Here is a 17,487-nt window from a genome sequence, read left to right as displayed (position 1 = left end):
GTAATACACTGTTCTAACCTGTCCTATCTTGTAACACTGCTAGTGACTACGCTAGTTTTAAAATTTGGGGCAAATTTTTGATTGGTTCGGAGAGCGGCCATTACTTGAACCACTGCGCATTCACGGGAATGATACACCTGGTATATTTACATCATGCGTAATAGTAAGAAATTGACCAATCACAGGCAAAGTACAGAAGAATAATCGATTGTGATTTGTCAGTTTCTTACTGTTATGGCCTACTACAACTCTCCATTATCCGCACTTATCCGCACATAGATAAATGTGCGGTTAAGCATGAAACGGACCGCAGCCTATATTGTCAAGTGAAACCTATTCTTCCTCCACATCTTTAAAGGGTCGTCTACAATGGAGAGTTTTAGACTGTAACAGTAAGAAATTGACAAATCACAATCGATTATTCTTCTGTACTTTGCCTGTGATTTGTCAATTTCTTACTGTTACAGTCTAAAACTCTCCATTGTAGACGACCCTTTAAAGATGTGGAGGAAGAATAGGTTTCACTTGACAATATAGGCTGCGGTCCGTTTCATGCTTAACCGCACATTTATCTATAGTATACGTGACATATATTACAGATAAATGCGCGATTAAGCATGAAACGGACCGCAGCCATAATCGCAATCGTAAAACTAAAGCCCGTTCTACATTGATCGCGAGCGCAAACGCAAGATATAAATCTCGTAGAATTGACCAATCACGCTGGTCAATGTAGAACGGGCTTAATATAGATAAAAAAAAGATAGACTGTGAACTAGTGCGGCCAAAGTACGGAAAAAGAACAGACCTTAAGTCGCATTTACAAAAATTAGCAAATTTACTAGTTCCTGACCAATAAGATCACAGATATTTTAGTAAATTCGCTCACTTTTGTAGTTCTCACTACACTGCGAGAATCGACGCGACCCCCCGTGTCCACGAAAAGTGATTACATATTTTCTTATGGCCGTGGTCTTCCCCGCTCTCTCATTCTACACAAAAGTTGGATTGCATCAGCCATGTCGGTTGGATGTGCGTAGTGAATAGTTTTGGACAATTGTCGGTGTTTTACACCACTTTCTTTATTATTACCTTTAATTTAAACAAGTGTACAACTCCGTGGCTTGGCGTCAGGAACCCAATCCACGGTTTTAAACCTGTTATCAAAATGACATAGAATGGCGTATGGACTAGCTTTATAGGTCTACTGAGCCAAAAGAGCACCAAACCAAACCTCTCATTCTACTCTCTGCTTTACACTTTTTGTTTAAGTAGAACACACCTGTTGTGAGGTGTTGCATCAGCCGTACCGGTTAGATGTGCGTAGTTACGCTTAGATATTTTTGGACAATCTTCGGTGTTTTTACACCGATTTCTTCAGTTTATCAGTATTTTTAACGAACGTACAACTCCGTGGCTTGTACCCAAACCACGGTTTAGAACCTGTGTCACGATTCCTAAAGACTTAGAATGGCGTATGGACTAGCTTGAAACGGTCCTTTGAGCCATATATGCACCAAACCAACCACACCTGTTGTGATAGCAGTTGATGGCACATTAAACGGAAAGGACAAAACAAGTTTGTTATCTTATCTTTAACACTAGACGACATTTGTCATCTCAAAATCTGTTTTTTTCTAACTAAAAGAATTGGAGAGAAATATTTTTATCAAAGTGTAGGACAAATAATTTAAATATATTTACCCAACTTTTATTATTTGTTTGGGGTTAAACTTTTTTTAATTGGTACACAACCTAGCGAAGACAACGCAAAATAAATCGGACCCGAGTGTCAAATGATCTGTATGAGAGAGATGTGTATTCTAAGTCATGATTTCGATGGAAATTACGGATGTTCTTGCGTTATCTGCATCAATATGCACGATTTTACAATTTCTAGCTGGCATGTGAGTATTAATGTAATCGTGATATTTAAATTTATCAATATAAGGTGTGCTTTTTTTTTATAAAAAGATATAACCGTATTTTTTATATCTACTCTGATGGTCTGTGATACCATGTTTCACTTTTTTGAATTTTAAATTTTTTTTATTTTATAATAACAAGCTATCTTTGTGTACACGTTGTCTCTGTTTAATATCTGATAATTTTTTAAAATACTGAATGTGTTTAGCAAAAGATTTGATTACAGAGTGGTATGCAGCAAGTATATTAAAAGTGGCACAACTGGAGATAGTTCGGGTTTGGCCTTTCTAACATGCTTTATGTCGTATGTATTATAAAACTGTTACGTATAAAAAAATACTAACATAGTTTTAATTCTATCTCTTGTGTTACATAGTTGCAGCTTGTGGTTAAGATATGGAGCTCTCATTGGAGACTTATTTATTGTATCTGTAAACATTTTTGGAGCGATATTACAGCTATGCTACGTACTGATTTATTTCTTATACAGTGTAAAAAAGTGGACTACTATTAAGCAATTTACAGCAGCAACTGGCTTTGTTTTTTTCGTGTATTCCTATAGCATGTATCAAGAGGACAAAGAGTTAGCTGCAAAACATGTAGGATTTCTTAGTTGTACTCTAACAGTATTATTTTTTGCATCACCTCTGATTTCGCTTGTAAGTCCAGGAATAAAAATAATCAATAATTTTATTTATTTGTGCTCATTATCTTAGACTGATTAACAGATTTAAAATTTGTTGCAGGCACATGTAATAAGAGTAAAAAGTGCAGAGAGTTTGCCATTTCCAGTTATAGTGGCTTCTCTGGTAGTCACCTGTCAATGGTTTGCGTACGGATGTCTGCTGGGCGATCCGTTTCTACAAATACCAAACTTTCTAGGCTGTGTTCTGTCAGCTTTTCAACTTTCTTTGTTCTTAATTTATCCGAGCAAACGAACAGATGAAACTTATTTTATATAAAATTAACAAAGTTTTTGCATATGTGGGAATTTAATGTATGTAAACATTGTTAAATGTTGTAAGAGATTTATATTGCTATAAATTTATGTTGTATATAGGCAAATCCACCGTAATTTTACCTTTTGTGAAAATTTATTTTTTTCGAATGTGCGACTCGTACATCTTATATTGACGAATGTCTGAGATGGGTTCAAAAGCATCAATCTACACGCGTTAATGGTTTTAAGCCCGTTCTACACTGATCGCAAGCGCAAGGTATAGATCTCGTAGAATTGACCAATCACGCTGGTCAATTGGCTGATTTGATCAATACGATTAGTCAATTCTACCAGACCTGTTTCTTGCGTTTGCGCTTTTGAAAAATAGTTTACTCTCTACTCCTACAATCTTACTACCTTCATTGTGGACTAGCCATAAGGCGATCTTAAAAATAACGTACGGACTATGAATACGGCCCTAAATATGGCCGCCAACTTCGCTCCACTCGTTTTTAGTTCGGTACTTTCTGGTTCACGTCCCAGGTCCCAGGTAGCGCTGTAAACATCGTTCTTCTTTTCACAAGAGATGAGTTTGAATTTCCTGCCTGTGATTTTAGGCTTGAGGTTTGAGTGGTTTAACGAAAGTGTCATCGATTATTGTGACGTTCAGTTACATTGAATGAATGTCCAAACATCACGCAAAAAGTTATATATACTCACAGGACAAATATTACAAAACTTCATACAATATATTTTACGCTCATGTAATTTCCAAAACTGGACTTTTCCGATAATGTGATTCTAACCAATTCGAGAGACACCGATTATGTTTTATACGCGTTGCAAATATTTTTGCGAAGTTACAACTTAAATATATAAAAAAACCCGAAACTTTTATATTTATGTATAAATAAAGAACTTGAAAAATTTATAATGATAAATTTACATAATTGTCTTTTTCATATTTGTATGAGAAAATGTGTGGCCTGTGCTCGAATTTCGTCACGATATTATGCAAATCCTTCGAAACATCCTACAGCAAGAATCATTGGTCAGAAGAATAAAACTATATATTTAAATAGCTTAGCTGAAACTTTATATTCTTTAATATATATGCACTTTTAGTTATTGGCAATGAAATATTAAAGGCACAAGTAAAGGATACCAATTCTTATTATATGAGCGATCTATTGTACAAATGTGGTATTGTAGTGAAAAAGGTGAGCATTTAACGTCTGACAATGGTTATTATTAGTTTTCTCTTTAAATGTTACAAACTTAACTATTTATTATTTTTATAATAATATTAAATACAATATTTCTTATACACAGATCTCTGTCATAAGCGATGATGTTGAGGAAATCTCTGAAGAAATTAGAAATGCCTGTGACAAGTACACTTATGTTATAACATCTGGTGGAATTGGACCTACACATGACGATGTTACATTTGAAGGTAAACATATTGTATTTACTAAAGAATGAGAGAAATTATACACATACTAATTTTTTTTTAAACATAATGTATAGGACTTGCCAAAGCCTTCAATGATACTTTACATTATCATCCTAAATTGGTGGATATAATAAAACATCACTTTAGAGTCAAGGACGCTTCATCTGTTGCTTACAAAATGGCTCAAATACCCAAAAAAGCATCTCTGAAATTTGGTATCAATCCAGATACAGGCAAACCAAACGCTTATCCGTATATAGTACTAAACAATGTTTATGTTTTTCCTGGCTCACCTGTATTTTTTGAGAAATCCTTCAAATGTTTATATAAGGTAGATGATACTTGATAAAACCTTTATTGGCATATTTTTCTCAAATTAATTTGTACTTTCGTGTTCTTTGTTTTAGGAATTGCTTTCCACAAACGGAAGATTTGTAAAAGAAGAGGTATTTATACAAGCTTGGGAAGAAGTATTTGCAAATGCTTTATCAACCGTAGTAAAAGAATTTCCTAATGTTTCTTTTGGTTCCTATCCGGTGAGCAATTGCAGGTAAATCAGAGCGAAAATTATTATTTAAAAAAAGAAGCATTTTTAAGTTTTCGAAATTTTACATTTCCATTAAATATGTTTGGATCGGAAGAAGTAACACGTGCATACTGAATACATGTTTCTTAGATTTAAGTAGTTTTCTTCATATAACAATGTTAAATTAGCTATGTATGTATTAGCAAGATGTTTCTATTTCAAGAAATAGATAAGAAGAGTATGTAGATAAATACGAGATGCATGCATAGGTATTTTAAAGCGTTCGTAACTATAGAGAGCGATAACGAAAGTGACACCAAGAAAGCAAAACAAAGATTTCAAGAATTGAATCCGGCAAACATTTTCGTCGATTTCGACCGGACTCCACATATAGACAGTCTCATCAAGTACAATAATTTTCTTCAAAAAAATTCCTCACGTTCGTCACTTTACGAGCGATCGCTCGAAAAGTTTAGGTAAAAAGAACATAATTACATGTTAAACTTAAAATCTCGACGTGCTATACTGACTACTATTTTTTATTACATTTAGACAGTTTTATAGAAACAACGAACATGTTTCAATATGTATCGATGGTAGTATAGAATCAAGCGTCATTGTTCATCTCGCTCATATATGTAGAGTCCAATTGCATTCGAGCGACAAGTTGCAAGTAGTTTACTTCAAGGATGAACAAGCGCCACCGAAGTTGGAAGAATTTCTCAACGAAATGGTCAACAAGTAATACAGAACATGGTCATTTATTCTCAAATTATATAAGAAAATTCTATTTTACTAACATAAATCAAATAAAATTCGTGCAATATATCTGAAAAAAAAAACTACATACAATTTTATTTAGGAAACTGAAAATTGGATTGTATATTTGTTAGATATAACTTAGCCGCATGTATCGTGAAAGCTGCGCCCGATAAAAGGATAAGCAAATTAACATTTCTGCAACCACACTTGCGAATATTGTTAGTTGGCAAGGTTGGAGAGACCGGGGAGAATCAAGTTAATCGTAACTATAGTGGCGCAGACCAATTGCGGATCGACAATCCTTTGCGTGATTGGACAAACGAAGACGTGTGGACTTTTGCCTCGTCGTTGTACCTGCCATACGAATTTTCTTTGAACAAGAAAACGATAAGGAGAAGAGGTATTATGTTACTTCTAACTCTATAGGAATAAAAAGGCGCGACGTGATCTATTTTTGCAATAGTTATTTCTAGACTTGTGAAGCACGACATACAATCAAGAAATATTGCAGTAGCGATGTAATGGTGAACGCGTACGAAAAGCAATGGCTCTGTAATCGATAATTTAGTGGAGCACAACCGGCAAGGATCGATGTCGATCAACGCGGTATCAAAATTGCGTCGCGAATCCGATTTCAAGTTTCTTCAAAAATCTGCAAGTATCTTTCGTCCGGGATAATATTCGTACAAGAGCGACGCGCGGCACAAAAGCAACTTGGTATTGTCTACGTACTTTCAATATGTCCGCTCAGCTATCCGAGTAACGAAACTGGAATGTACATGGAAAAGAAAGAGAGAGAGAGAGAGAGAGAGAGAGAGAGAGAGAAAGAAAGAAAGAATGAGAGAATGAGAGAACCGTTGGGGGTGGAGGAAAAAAAGATGGTAGGAACATGGAGGCAAGAGAGAGAGAGAGAGCAGGGGAAGGGGTGGACCGTGAAGGTGTGGGGCGGACTACAAGCTCGTATTACACATTTTTCAGCCTAGGAAAAGCCGACTGGCTGAAGAGAGAAACACCCTCACGCCGTCTCCCTCTTTTCTTCTTCACTATCTCCTCAGCCCATTCTTTTGAAATTTCATTCCGAGTTAAAGTATTCCCACTTTTATCCCTTGGAACTTTAAAATGAGAACGAGTCGCGGTGCCGACGCGCCTTTATACTAACGGTGTGCTATCTCGTGTTTTCGTCGTGTACGAAGCCTTTCTATGTGCAAAGACGTCCGGTCTATCTCGCGCACATAAAAAAAAAATTATCGATGTCCATCGTACGCGTGGACATACACACATGTGCATGTAGAGTGTGTGTATATATATATATATACTATACTAATATACTATATACTATAATAGTATATACTATACTATATATATAGTATATAGTATATTAGCGGTGGATAGCGATAAACGATAAAGTAAGTACGAGACATGTGGTACAGCGTGTGTTCGCGTAATATTCGCCATGCCTCGGCACACGCTCTTGAGATGAGAACAGAAAGGCCGGTGTGCTGCTGCTAGAGATGGAACGAAACGAAACGAAACGAACGTATATTTCCAGAACAAATATTTACGCGAAAGAGGTATAAAAAGAGCGAAAATGTGTTTTCTGTTTGATTTGCGACTGTATTTTTCTTTCCGGTCCAACGGTCCTCTCTTCTGCCTCCCTCGTTCTCCTCTCGCCGCCATCACTCAGGCAACCACCCAACCACTCACTTACTCTCGACTAGCTCTCTCTCTCTCTCTCTCTCTCTCTCTCTCTCTCTCTCTCTCTCTCTCTCTCTCTCTCTTTCTCTCTCTCGTCCGCGCACTTCCTCTCGCATATCCTCTGCGCGCGTCCTATCGCGCCGTGGGCGGACAGAAGAGAGTATGAAGGGGAGGGACAATCCTGCGGGCATAGGTTACAGAGACTATATATGCACACATCGAATTGATGTTTCGCGAGTTTTGAGCGATGTGGATCGAGACAATGTTGTAAAGCAACGAGAAACACGCACACATAGTCTGGAGGAAAAATCGACCGTACTACTTTCGACGTACAGAAAATGCGAAAGTAATTTCGTGATTTTTTTTTGCATCAATTCGTCACCTCAGTTTGAATCCACTTTTCTATTTTGTTATCCCTATTCTGAGATCGAGATAGGAATCGTGTTTCTTCTTCGTGTGTTTTCGCCATAGCAAAAGTTCAAAGAAAAGTCCAACTTCTTCTCGCGCGATGGCAGTCTCGCTATTAAGCGCACATCGGTCGAGGACTTTCATCCGGGGCCGGCAAAAGGCCGCGTCTAATCCAATAGTAATCTTCTCGCTATCTTGGTAATTCACGAACTTTGCTAATTATTCCCCACCGTCCTCCGTTCTCTCTCTCTCGCAAGTTCCACGCTGAGGATCTCGAGACGCTCGTGCATCTTGAAGATAATGCACAGAGAATATATGTGAGAAATCGAGAGCTTTCATGCGTGCTCGTGATATTTATTGAAAAGAGATATGAAATATATAGTTCTTTAGTCTTCTTCTTAGTCGTAAATCCTGAAAATATACAAACTTGTGCTCTCCAATTCACAATTTGCAATTTATGAATCCACACTCATTTCTTCGTTTGCATCCCTCACTCTCCTCTCTGTCAGTTTCTCTACGCACATCCCTTTCTGGGGCGCATCTCTCACTTGCATCATTCACCTCGCAACCTCTTCTATTATAGTCCGTCTCTCTCTCTCTCTTCTATACTTCACTCAACAAATCTTCTAATCAGATCTTCGTTCCTCAACACTCTTGTGTATCTTTTTACGGGATGATATAAATTTCTTTCAATTCTCCCTTACAGATTTTTATCTACTTTTGCCATCCGATATATTTTCTTCGAGAGACTGCCAAATATCTCTGTTACTCGCTTCCGAGAGATTTTTCTCGCGCAATATCACCCGCTGCTGATCACAACTGATCCCGTTGAATAAGCTTTCCGCGTGATGCACGACGTGCTTGCGCGCGCGCGCGAGAGAGCGCGGATATATACGCTCGTACATACTTGGCAAGTTTAGATTTCATAAATTCCGTGATATGCGTATTGGCTATCTATCAAAAGTTTATCTGCCCGTGTGTCTCGCGGCCATATATATGTCGTGGTGAAAAATGTGAAACATCCGGCCCGCGTACAATGACAGATCGCCGGGTGGAAAGAAAATTACGAGTTCTTTTTCCGGATTCTCCGGTTATATTGTATATCGCGCGCGCGCGTGTGCGAGTCGCGCAGTAGACCAATTACATATTACCCTCTTTCTAGGAAGAATCATGCAAAAAAAAACGCCACTCGATATGTTGCGCGTACTTAACAATTGATAAGTAAGTTTATTTTTGTACGAAAACGTTTGGTGATGCTCAATAATCGATATTCTATTTTTCAGATTGAAGCTGATAAAAGCAAATTCCGGATCCACTGGCGCTACATTTGGAGCGAATGATTAGTGAATGTTTTTGTAAACATTTCGCGAAGCTCTGTGGCACAATAACACACATATAATCTCGAAATTGAAAATAAAACATATTCCAAAGAACTTGTGTGTACCAAGCTTATCTCTATATATACTACAGCTGTGATTGTTCTATATCTTACTTTTGTATCTCGAGATCGATCGTATCTTCAAAGTTTTGTAAAACACAAATTGATATATATTATGTGTGTGTGTGTGTAACATTAAGTATGTGTGAAACTTAACAAATGTACACGTACAATAAATAAAAAAAAATATATATATATATAAAATAAACTTTACTGAACCAATAACATTGAAAAATGATTCAACTTTACTGACTTTAATTGATATATGTGCAAATTCGAAAAATGTTATCGTGAATAGTAATCTATCGCGATTAATTGATGGATGAGAGAATCATGAGCGCGTGATTAATCGTCGCGTCGAAGGATCGTCGCCAGCTACGAAGAGCGTCAGCGATGGTGATGTAACATTCGAAACGATCGGACGCTGTCGCGCTGTCGTTAGACAACAATTGAAGATGGGTAATAATGCGATAGAGTAGTACAGTGAAATGAAATTTGCGCAAACGCAAGCACTCTCTTACTAGAACAGCCAGTAAAGGAGCGAATGAGCGCGAGGGTTCAAGTAGTTGCGGTGGTCCGAACGCGGTTTAGTCAAGTCGAAGGGTTGGCAGGCTGCCGCGTGCCACGCTGTTATCGATTCCTTCCTGTTACTCTCATCCCCTCTTCGTGGGGGACTGGCTTCGCCTGTCTCTTACTCTATCTGATTTCCTTCCTCCTTCACTTAGATACGCATTATTACTGTTTCTCTCCACGTAATCCAATCCGCATCCTACGCTTAATGATTTTTTGTTTAGATAATTTTATCTATCTGATGATAAAATCTGTTAAATTAAACATTGAAAAGTTCTTTATTCTGATACATCTGTTAAATTTTCAATGATTTCTTGTAGATGATAATAAGTCGCGCTTGATCGGCTGCTGTGTGTACAACGCATTGTGAAACAAACAATTATTGAAAATTGCACACGCGGCACAGTTCGTTAGAGAGATATGCATGTTACAAGATAACGTCGCTGTGAGAAACATTTATATTTCGCATAAGATAATGGCTCGTCGTCAGATCGTAACATCGATCGCGGCAAAATTTGTGTCTAAATTCTCAATCTGATCTCGTTGAAGAAGATGACGCGACAACAACGACGACGACAATGAAAAGTGGCTTCGCCGTCCGAGAGAGCGCGGATATAGTAAGGACTCCGGAACGTCCGTCCGTGAGCGGAAGACACGACATCGTCGTCGGAAAGAGGAAGAAGTGCGCACAAGAGAGAAACGGAGGGAGAAAGAGAAGAGATATCGAGGGGAGCAAAGGATCCGGGTCAGGGGTGGTGGCCGCGAGTGAGGTGGCGACGGTGAGGTGGCGAGACGAGGCGTGCGACGAAGTACGACGACGGTGGCGACGACGGTCGCGTGCTGGTCGCGTGCCGGAGGCGGAGCCAAGCTCCACCGCTCCGCGTGCCACCCCCAACCCCACAGCCCGCCGAACCCCTGCCCCATCGCTGCATCCTCCTGCGCGCTCCCTCGTCGGTTATTGATTCCCCCGGGTAGCTACCCCCATGGGGTGCTAAAGTGGGATGAGTACGTACGGACGCGGTGAGTAGAGATGAAGTGGCGCGCTCCGACAAGGGATGTATGGAAACAACGGGACGTCTTCAAACTGCAACAACCAGCAAGTCGTGCTGATTATTTTTTTGAGAGAGTATCTGATCTTCTTTCCCTCCTTCTTCTTCCTTTGGTTTTTCTCTCAAACGTTTTTTTCGGATCATTTTCAAGCTGCGATTTTGAGAACGATTGCTCTATTCCTTTAATCGCTACGTGCTTGAGCTTTGAAAGACCTTCCGAGTCCGAGCTGCTCTTTTTTTTATACATGTGATTTCTGGCCGAACGTGTAACTTTCTTTCTCTCGGCGTATTGTAATAACACTAGGTTTTGCTTAGTTTTTTTAGAGTACGTTTTTTCATTTACATTTATCTGTGTGTGTGTGTCTACTTCAGAAGTAGGCACACACATTTGTAATTGTGTTATTTTTAATTTATATAATTACACTTTACATGTTTTTTAAAAATAAATTTTAATTAATACAGTTGCGTGGTATATTTACAGCCTTTAGTGGTAGACTCTATATATTGATGTCACAACACACGTATTTTTTAACATTATATTGTCTGTCTGTTATGTATTATGTTGTCAGCGCTCGAGGAGATCTTGGTTCTCTTCGTCGTGACTCAGTCTCAGTCCTCATTTGCGTATTTTTCCTTTGATGAAAAAAACAAATGCTTGATGTATAATAAGGAGAAAGAGACGATTTTAAGTCTTAATTTTCCTTAGTTTCAATTACCAGCTGACACTCTCTTTACTATTCTTTTTTACGTACGGTTGCTTCTCGCGAGGAAAAAGTTGCTTGTCTACAGATACAATTAATGACGCTATGATGGATTGATAGACGGAGAAAAGACGGTGAATACGTAAAATTCAGAATCACAAGAGGAAAGGCAGTTTAGAAAGGACAAACTATCTACATGTATTGTATAAGAACAACGTCGTTGGATTCTTCGAACGACCTAGATTTTTCCAGCTTCTCCTCTGTCTCTCCCCTGGACCGTGGCCAACAACGATAAAGCTATACTACGAGCGATATAAAAGAACATAGAGAAAAGAAACGACACAATAGAATCATTAAATGCTTTATGAGCAATGGCCTTGTCATCGATTTTTGATTCAACGTTATTTAACAAATTAACTAAGATTCAAGACTTATATATGTTCTTATAAACCAATTGCAAAATTTGACAGGTAGTAAGAGCCGATACGCTGAATATTTTGCGGCATAAATATCTGAATATATATATTTATATTTTTACGAGTGTGAATTTTTCACACTCGTAAATTTATTTTTCACATAATTATTAAAATTTTTCAATTCGTGATTTCATATAGGATGCTTGATTTGCATCACATATATGAGTATATTCATTTTTCCTTCTTCTTTTCAACGTCATTTATGTAATAACAATAACAACACACAAAAGCTCGTAATCAGTTCTAAGAAAAGATAACATTCGTTATTATATATTATCTGCATGGTTTCGACACATTAACCGGTTCGATCTCCCGGTTAATTAATTTTTCCCGTTGCTTTTGGCCGACTTCCGTGTGCGCGGAATGAAGAAAAGAGTGCGCGGAAACGAGAGGAGAAAGCACAGTACTTGAAGAAAGACAGAAAGAAAGCAGTAAAGAAGAATACGTTCAAAGAGAATAGCGCGTTGGGTGGGAGGAGAGGGCGAAATGGAATTGTGAAAAGGGGTAAGCGTTATGAGAGGAAGGTCCTCGACGCGGCGGTGAAGACTGCGGCGAAGGGAGGATGTGCTGCGAGCGGGAAGAGAACAACAGAAAGATGGGGAAGAAAAGAAAGAGAGAGGGACGCGCGCGGACGAACGGGGGTGGAGGCGAACAGCAAGTATGTAGAAGGGCGGAGACAGACGCAAAGAGATATATACCTAATACGAGAAGAGAAGCGGGCGAAGATAGAGGAGAGACGGAGAGGGGTAGGTAGATAGTTACGACGAGAGGGAGCAAGGTGGAAAAGGGGGTGAGTAGTACCGGTGAGGGGGTTGCCGGAGACCGGCCGCGCGATGAGGCAGAGAGGTGGAAGAAGCGCGATGGGTATACGAACGACGGAAGAATATTGCCTGCAGCTTTATGGCTCTTAGAAGACACGGACTTTTACGATTATTAATCCCTCCGTTTCCTATAGATCCGTTCACCGTTGTGTTCTCCGCCGAACTAATGTCCAACAGATTATCCGCGACACGATCCGCACGCGACGACCGACAAAGCTGTCCGATCCTCCGGTCAAATCTCCGATTTCGCAACAGATTTTGCTTGTATTTACTTTTACAAGAAGTTTACGATTTACATTGAGTTTACCGCAAAATTTCACAACAGAGTTCGAAGTATCGATTGATAAAAAACACATTGCGATTGTACAAGTAACTTATGTGTGAAATAAATCTTTTAATAATAGAATTTTTTATAATATATATAATATTTTTTTATTATAATAATAATATTGTAATAATAATAGTTTTATAATAATAAATATTTTTTATGATAATAAACGTAGAGAATAAAATGCACGTAAACAAGTGCAAAACAATTCTCTCAAGAAAACCTTGGAAATGTCGATTTTTACAACATGCATTGCTAATAGAAAAGTAACTTTTAACGACTGTGATTTTCATTAACATCTGCAGTACCTAACAATTGATAATGCATCACGTGAATAAGCGATAGATTAGCGTTCGAAGAACGCGAATGATTCGCGTGATTATGATTTTATAATAATAATACTAATAATGATGATGATAAATCGTTAATGACGGTTTGTTATTGTCGAGACATAGCGATTTATGACGACAGCTAATTTTAAGATCGAAACTTAATCGATGCCTCGCGTGCACATAAACGATAAAAATAAACAATAATAGTTCTACGCGAGATCGAAAAGTGATGCAAAATGCACGCAAATTGCCAACTATTAGTGCGCGCGATTGACGCGCGAAGACAATAGTCGCGCGAAAAAAAGACTCGCTCGAGTCGTCGATTCAATTTGCGATTACACGTTCGCATAAAACTTACGTTACGTATTTACGCGCAATATGACGTATGTACACAGCAGTTTGACGTTAATTGTAGATTTTTGTAAAATAATAACTGTCTAACACAAAATTATTGAGATCTATTATGACGTGCATATATAATTTGTTGACCGTGAGACGGTTTTCAGCCATTCTTGTTCTTTTTATTGCAAAATATTATCGTGCTTCGTCATTGTGATCCCTTTGAAGTAGTCAGAACATTTTTACATACAGTGAGACCGGATTTGATTTATGATTGAAGAGCATTAAAAGCTGCGGTTTCGACGGCAGGTGATGGCAAATGAATCTATTTGAACAAATAAATATACGAAGAACAACTTCGTCCAATTGTATACAAATTGAAAACTGTTTTATTCTTGATTTTGATATTTACAAAAGTTTACAAAATCGCGCACTAGAGATACAGCGGATCCAAAAAGTATTTGTACTAGTTTTTGTATGATATCTTTATATAAACAAATGATACATTAACAAAAACAGTATTCATTAATAGTCGATTATGTGCTGATGTAATGTGCGGAGTAACATTTTGTAATAATGCGTTACAAAAAAAATTAATAAAGAAAATACATAAATTTGAATGCCAAAAAAGTATTTGTACACTTGCGTTTTACATAGGAAATACACAATTCTCTTAAAGTTTTTAATACGAAATAAGTTTTTAATTTTGCACTCTATTAAATTATCTCGCGACACATTGCATATGCATTCGTGCATTCGTAATTTCTTTGATAAATGCTAAATTTCCAACTTCATTAAAAGACATACAATCCTAAACCATTATGCGTGCATTATTATTGAATGTAGATGTGCAAATATTTTTTGGACCCACTGTCGACTCGAAAACGACTCAAAAAAAAACAGTCATCGCTCTCTAAAGTTCTCTGCCGGACAAAATTTGTGTTACATACAGTATGAGACAAACGATATTGTGGTATTCGGATTATTTTTTCGAGTGGTCTGGTTTACGTCTTTCATTCTGCTTCTCATATCCCTCGACCTTCTCAATCTCCACCTCCACCTCTTTCTCTTCCTACCACGCGGTGGATGCATTACTTCGCTTGCTGGCTCATAAAACGCGCCGTAAAACTGAAGAAATTAAAAGTTTGAAATGCGCGTATCTGAAACGAGTGCTCGAATGATGTAGCGCGCGGCTTAGCTCCGACTTGTGTTCGAAATTACGTCTAGAATGTGGAATTTTTATACGAACACACGGAGAAAAAGAAAAAAAAAAGAATAAGAAAATGAGACACGAAGCCCATGCGTTAATAGAACTTGGAAAAATTGTTGTTTTTTTTTTTTTTCAGATACGCAACCAAAATATGCGTTCAATAAATTACGACATTTAAAAATCAAGAAGCCATTTAATTCTTCGAATATTGCAATATTGTTTTACCGCCGTCGCGCATTTTTTTCATTATTGTTTATAGTTCTCTCTCATTTTTCTCTATACGCTCTATGTTCGCTCCCTATCGTCCGTCGCCTATTGCGAATCGTGAGGTATCGCATGTCATATATGACGACGTATGACGTACGGCGTATCATGTATCATCGAGGAGAACACAGTCCGTTACGAGATGCTCGACTGCTCTAGCGACACAGTCGACATTGCTAAATGCAATTTATAGGAAACTTTTATGGAATGGCGCCATAAAGAGAAGTGGGTCAGAGAGCTTCTTCCGACTGTAAAGATACGCGCGCTGTCTCCGCCTTGGTGTGCAATAGCGTTTTCTACGATATAAGAAGCACCCATGGAGAAGTGCCACGGGTATCTCTCCGCGTATTGGTGAACGGAAAACGATAAGAATATACACACGATCGTTGTCATCGATACGTCGAGAGTAATCGCCGAATTCGCAGCGAGTTTTCCTCAATTTCGCATTTCGTACTGATCACAAGAAAGCGTATTGTTAAACAAAGAATGTATTTATAATATATCGCTTTATTTATTTATACAAAGCGATATATAAATAGAACAAGAAGAAGAAGATGATGAAGAAGAAGAAGAAGGGTTGTGATAATTACGCGATTAAAAATAGATGCCAGTGGAGAATATCGAACGCGGAGCTTCGCGCAGAGAGGCGCTCTGCATAGACTTATGCAATTTCTTTACTTATTCGTGATATTATACATTTCCCGGAACTTCTATTTGCACGAACTTTCGTGTATTGAAAAGCATACTCTCTCGAATCCGGAAAGTTTGCAAACTACGTATCACGCCCAACGCTTTTCCATCTCGCTCTCTGTTCCGCCGCGGCGCTTATCCCACTACAACATACCTTCGGCTTCTTTCTCATCTTCTCTCTGTCTCAAGTTTCCTTTTATCCAATAGTACAATTTATTCCACTTCCCTCTCTCCCTCAGTCGCTTCTATATTCTAGGTCGATAATCAAAGAAATTTCTCTCGCAAATGAAATAACACCAAAGTATATACATTTACTTTTACTTTTTTACACACACTTTTTTTTACTTTTTACATAAAAAGAGAAGTGTAAAAATCGACGCCAATTCGCTTCATTTTAAGGCAGATAATTATTTTTATGGCGTACATTGTGACATCGATTCGCATACTTTACGTGTCATCAAATAAAAGGTTCTTCGTAGAGATTCAAAACGCTTAAACGATTCGGCTTAAAATAATATCCATCGAGATATAAAAAGCGTCTCCGGATACAACGATTTTTCAAGTAGCAGAGAGACATATTCGCATCAAAATCAATGACATGATAGTCAAAATACGAGCACATATCTTCGGGAAACTGATCGAGTTGCGGCACGAAACCGTCAGGTGGTAAGCAGGACCCGCAACCTGCCCTTTTTTTTCTTCCTCATCTCCCTGTCTGCGTCCTTCTCGCTTCAGTTCGCTGAAGTTCTTTCGGGCTTCATTACTTTCTTTTTTCACACTTTTTTCCCTTCCTTCTCCCGACATATTCGAACTCATATACGGTGCCGTCGTGTCAACCGCGCTCGTCAAAAAACCTTCTCTCTTTTCTTTTTTATTCCAATATAACTTTTAGCCCTGGATTATTCGTATCTCGTTTTTTTCTCGCGAAAAGAAGAAAATCGCTTATCGAGGATTATTCTGCGAGTTGGTATCTTACTTTGACTGTCCCGCGTCTTCAGCGATATTTGTTTGCATCTCGTTTATTGATTCTTGTTATCTTTTACAGTGTATTGCATCTCCCCGAAGATTTATGTTGCATGTGTAAATACATAGACCCAAAAACCGTGCGCATTATGCACATATATTTTATACCTGGCGTCTTTTTTCGCGCTGACAAAATATATTCTCATTTTGTTTTTATTTTATTTTCCGAGGAAATGTACGATTTTTATCCGATATATATATACAGGGTGTCCCAGAATTGCCGTACAATCTCTCGTAGGCAGGTAGAAGGAGTAAAACTGAGTCGAAAAGTCCTGAACCATTTTTTTCTATTATTTATAATAAAGGAGTAATTATTGAGTAAATTAGGCCAATCAGCGCAGACCTTTAGCCATACGCACGTCACTGAGCGCTCACACACACGAGGTGCGCGGCTCACTGACGTGCGTCTGGCTAAAGGTCTGCGCTGATTGGCCTGATTTACTCAATAATTACTCCTTTATTATAAATAATAAAAAAAAATGGTTCAGGACTTTTCGACTCAGTTTTACTCCTTCTACCTGCCTACGAGAGAT

At 38.2% G+C, this 17,487-nt stretch overlaps 2 protein-coding genes and 1 long non-coding RNA gene across 5 annotated transcripts; 2 read left to right on the top strand and 1 right to left on the bottom strand.

The window, feature by feature from the left end:
• Positions 1-1,093: 1,093 nt before the first annotated feature.
• Positions 1,094-1,614, bottom strand: LOC109860803. The gene is made up of 2 exons (XR_002250879.1): positions 1,532-1,614; positions 1,094-1,282 (listed from the first exon to the last, which is right to left on the bottom strand). It is a non-coding gene; the product is annotated as an uncharacterized LOC109860803 (long non-coding RNA).
• Positions 1,551-2,985, top strand: LOC109860802 (sugar transporter SWEET1). Of its 2 annotated transcripts, XM_020440134.1 has the most exons (5): positions 1,554-1,676; positions 1,760-1,907; positions 2,153-2,230; positions 2,303-2,585; positions 2,673-2,985. In XM_020440134.1, exons 2-5 carry the CDS (start codon positions 1,831-1,833, stop codon positions 2,886-2,888), a joined length of 654 nt encoding a protein of 217 aa, XP_020295723.1. In that variant the 5' UTR covers positions 1,554-1,676; positions 1,760-1,830; the 3' UTR covers positions 2,889-2,985. The 2 variants fall into 2 exon arrangements, with proteins under 2 accessions (XP_020295722.1, XP_020295723.1); XM_020440133.1 differs by having other exon boundaries at positions 1,551-1,907.
• A 311-nt stretch (positions 2,986-3,296) lies between these two features.
• On the top strand, positions 3,297-9,306 carry LOC109860809 (FAD synthase-like). 2 transcript variants are annotated; one of them, XM_020440145.1, is made up of 9 exons: positions 3,297-3,917; positions 3,992-4,086; positions 4,199-4,322; positions 4,397-4,653; positions 4,730-4,872; positions 5,118-5,324; positions 5,401-5,589; positions 5,742-6,010; positions 6,074-6,475. In XM_020440145.1, exons 1-9 carry the CDS (start codon positions 3,800-3,802, stop codon positions 6,130-6,132), a joined length of 1,461 nt encoding a protein of 486 aa, XP_020295734.1. In that variant the 5' UTR covers positions 3,297-3,799; the 3' UTR covers positions 6,133-6,475. The 2 variants fall into 2 exon arrangements, with proteins under 2 accessions (XP_020295734.1, XP_020295735.1); XM_020440146.1 differs by lacking the exon at positions 6,074-6,475 and adding an exon at positions 8,997-9,306 and having other exon boundaries at positions 3,303-3,917.
• The last annotated feature ends 8,181 nt before the right edge of the window (positions 9,307-17,487 follow it).

Source organism: Pseudomyrmex gracilis, unplaced genomic scaffold (assembly GCF_002006095.1).
Source record: "Pseudomyrmex gracilis isolate BER0280 unplaced genomic scaffold, ASM200609v1 scaffold_470, whole genome shotgun sequence".
Classification (NCBI taxonomy): Eukaryota; Metazoa; Arthropoda; class Insecta; order Hymenoptera; family Formicidae; genus Pseudomyrmex; species Pseudomyrmex gracilis.
Note: the sequence above shows the minus strand (reverse complement) of the source record. Positions and strands in the feature narration are given on the sequence as shown.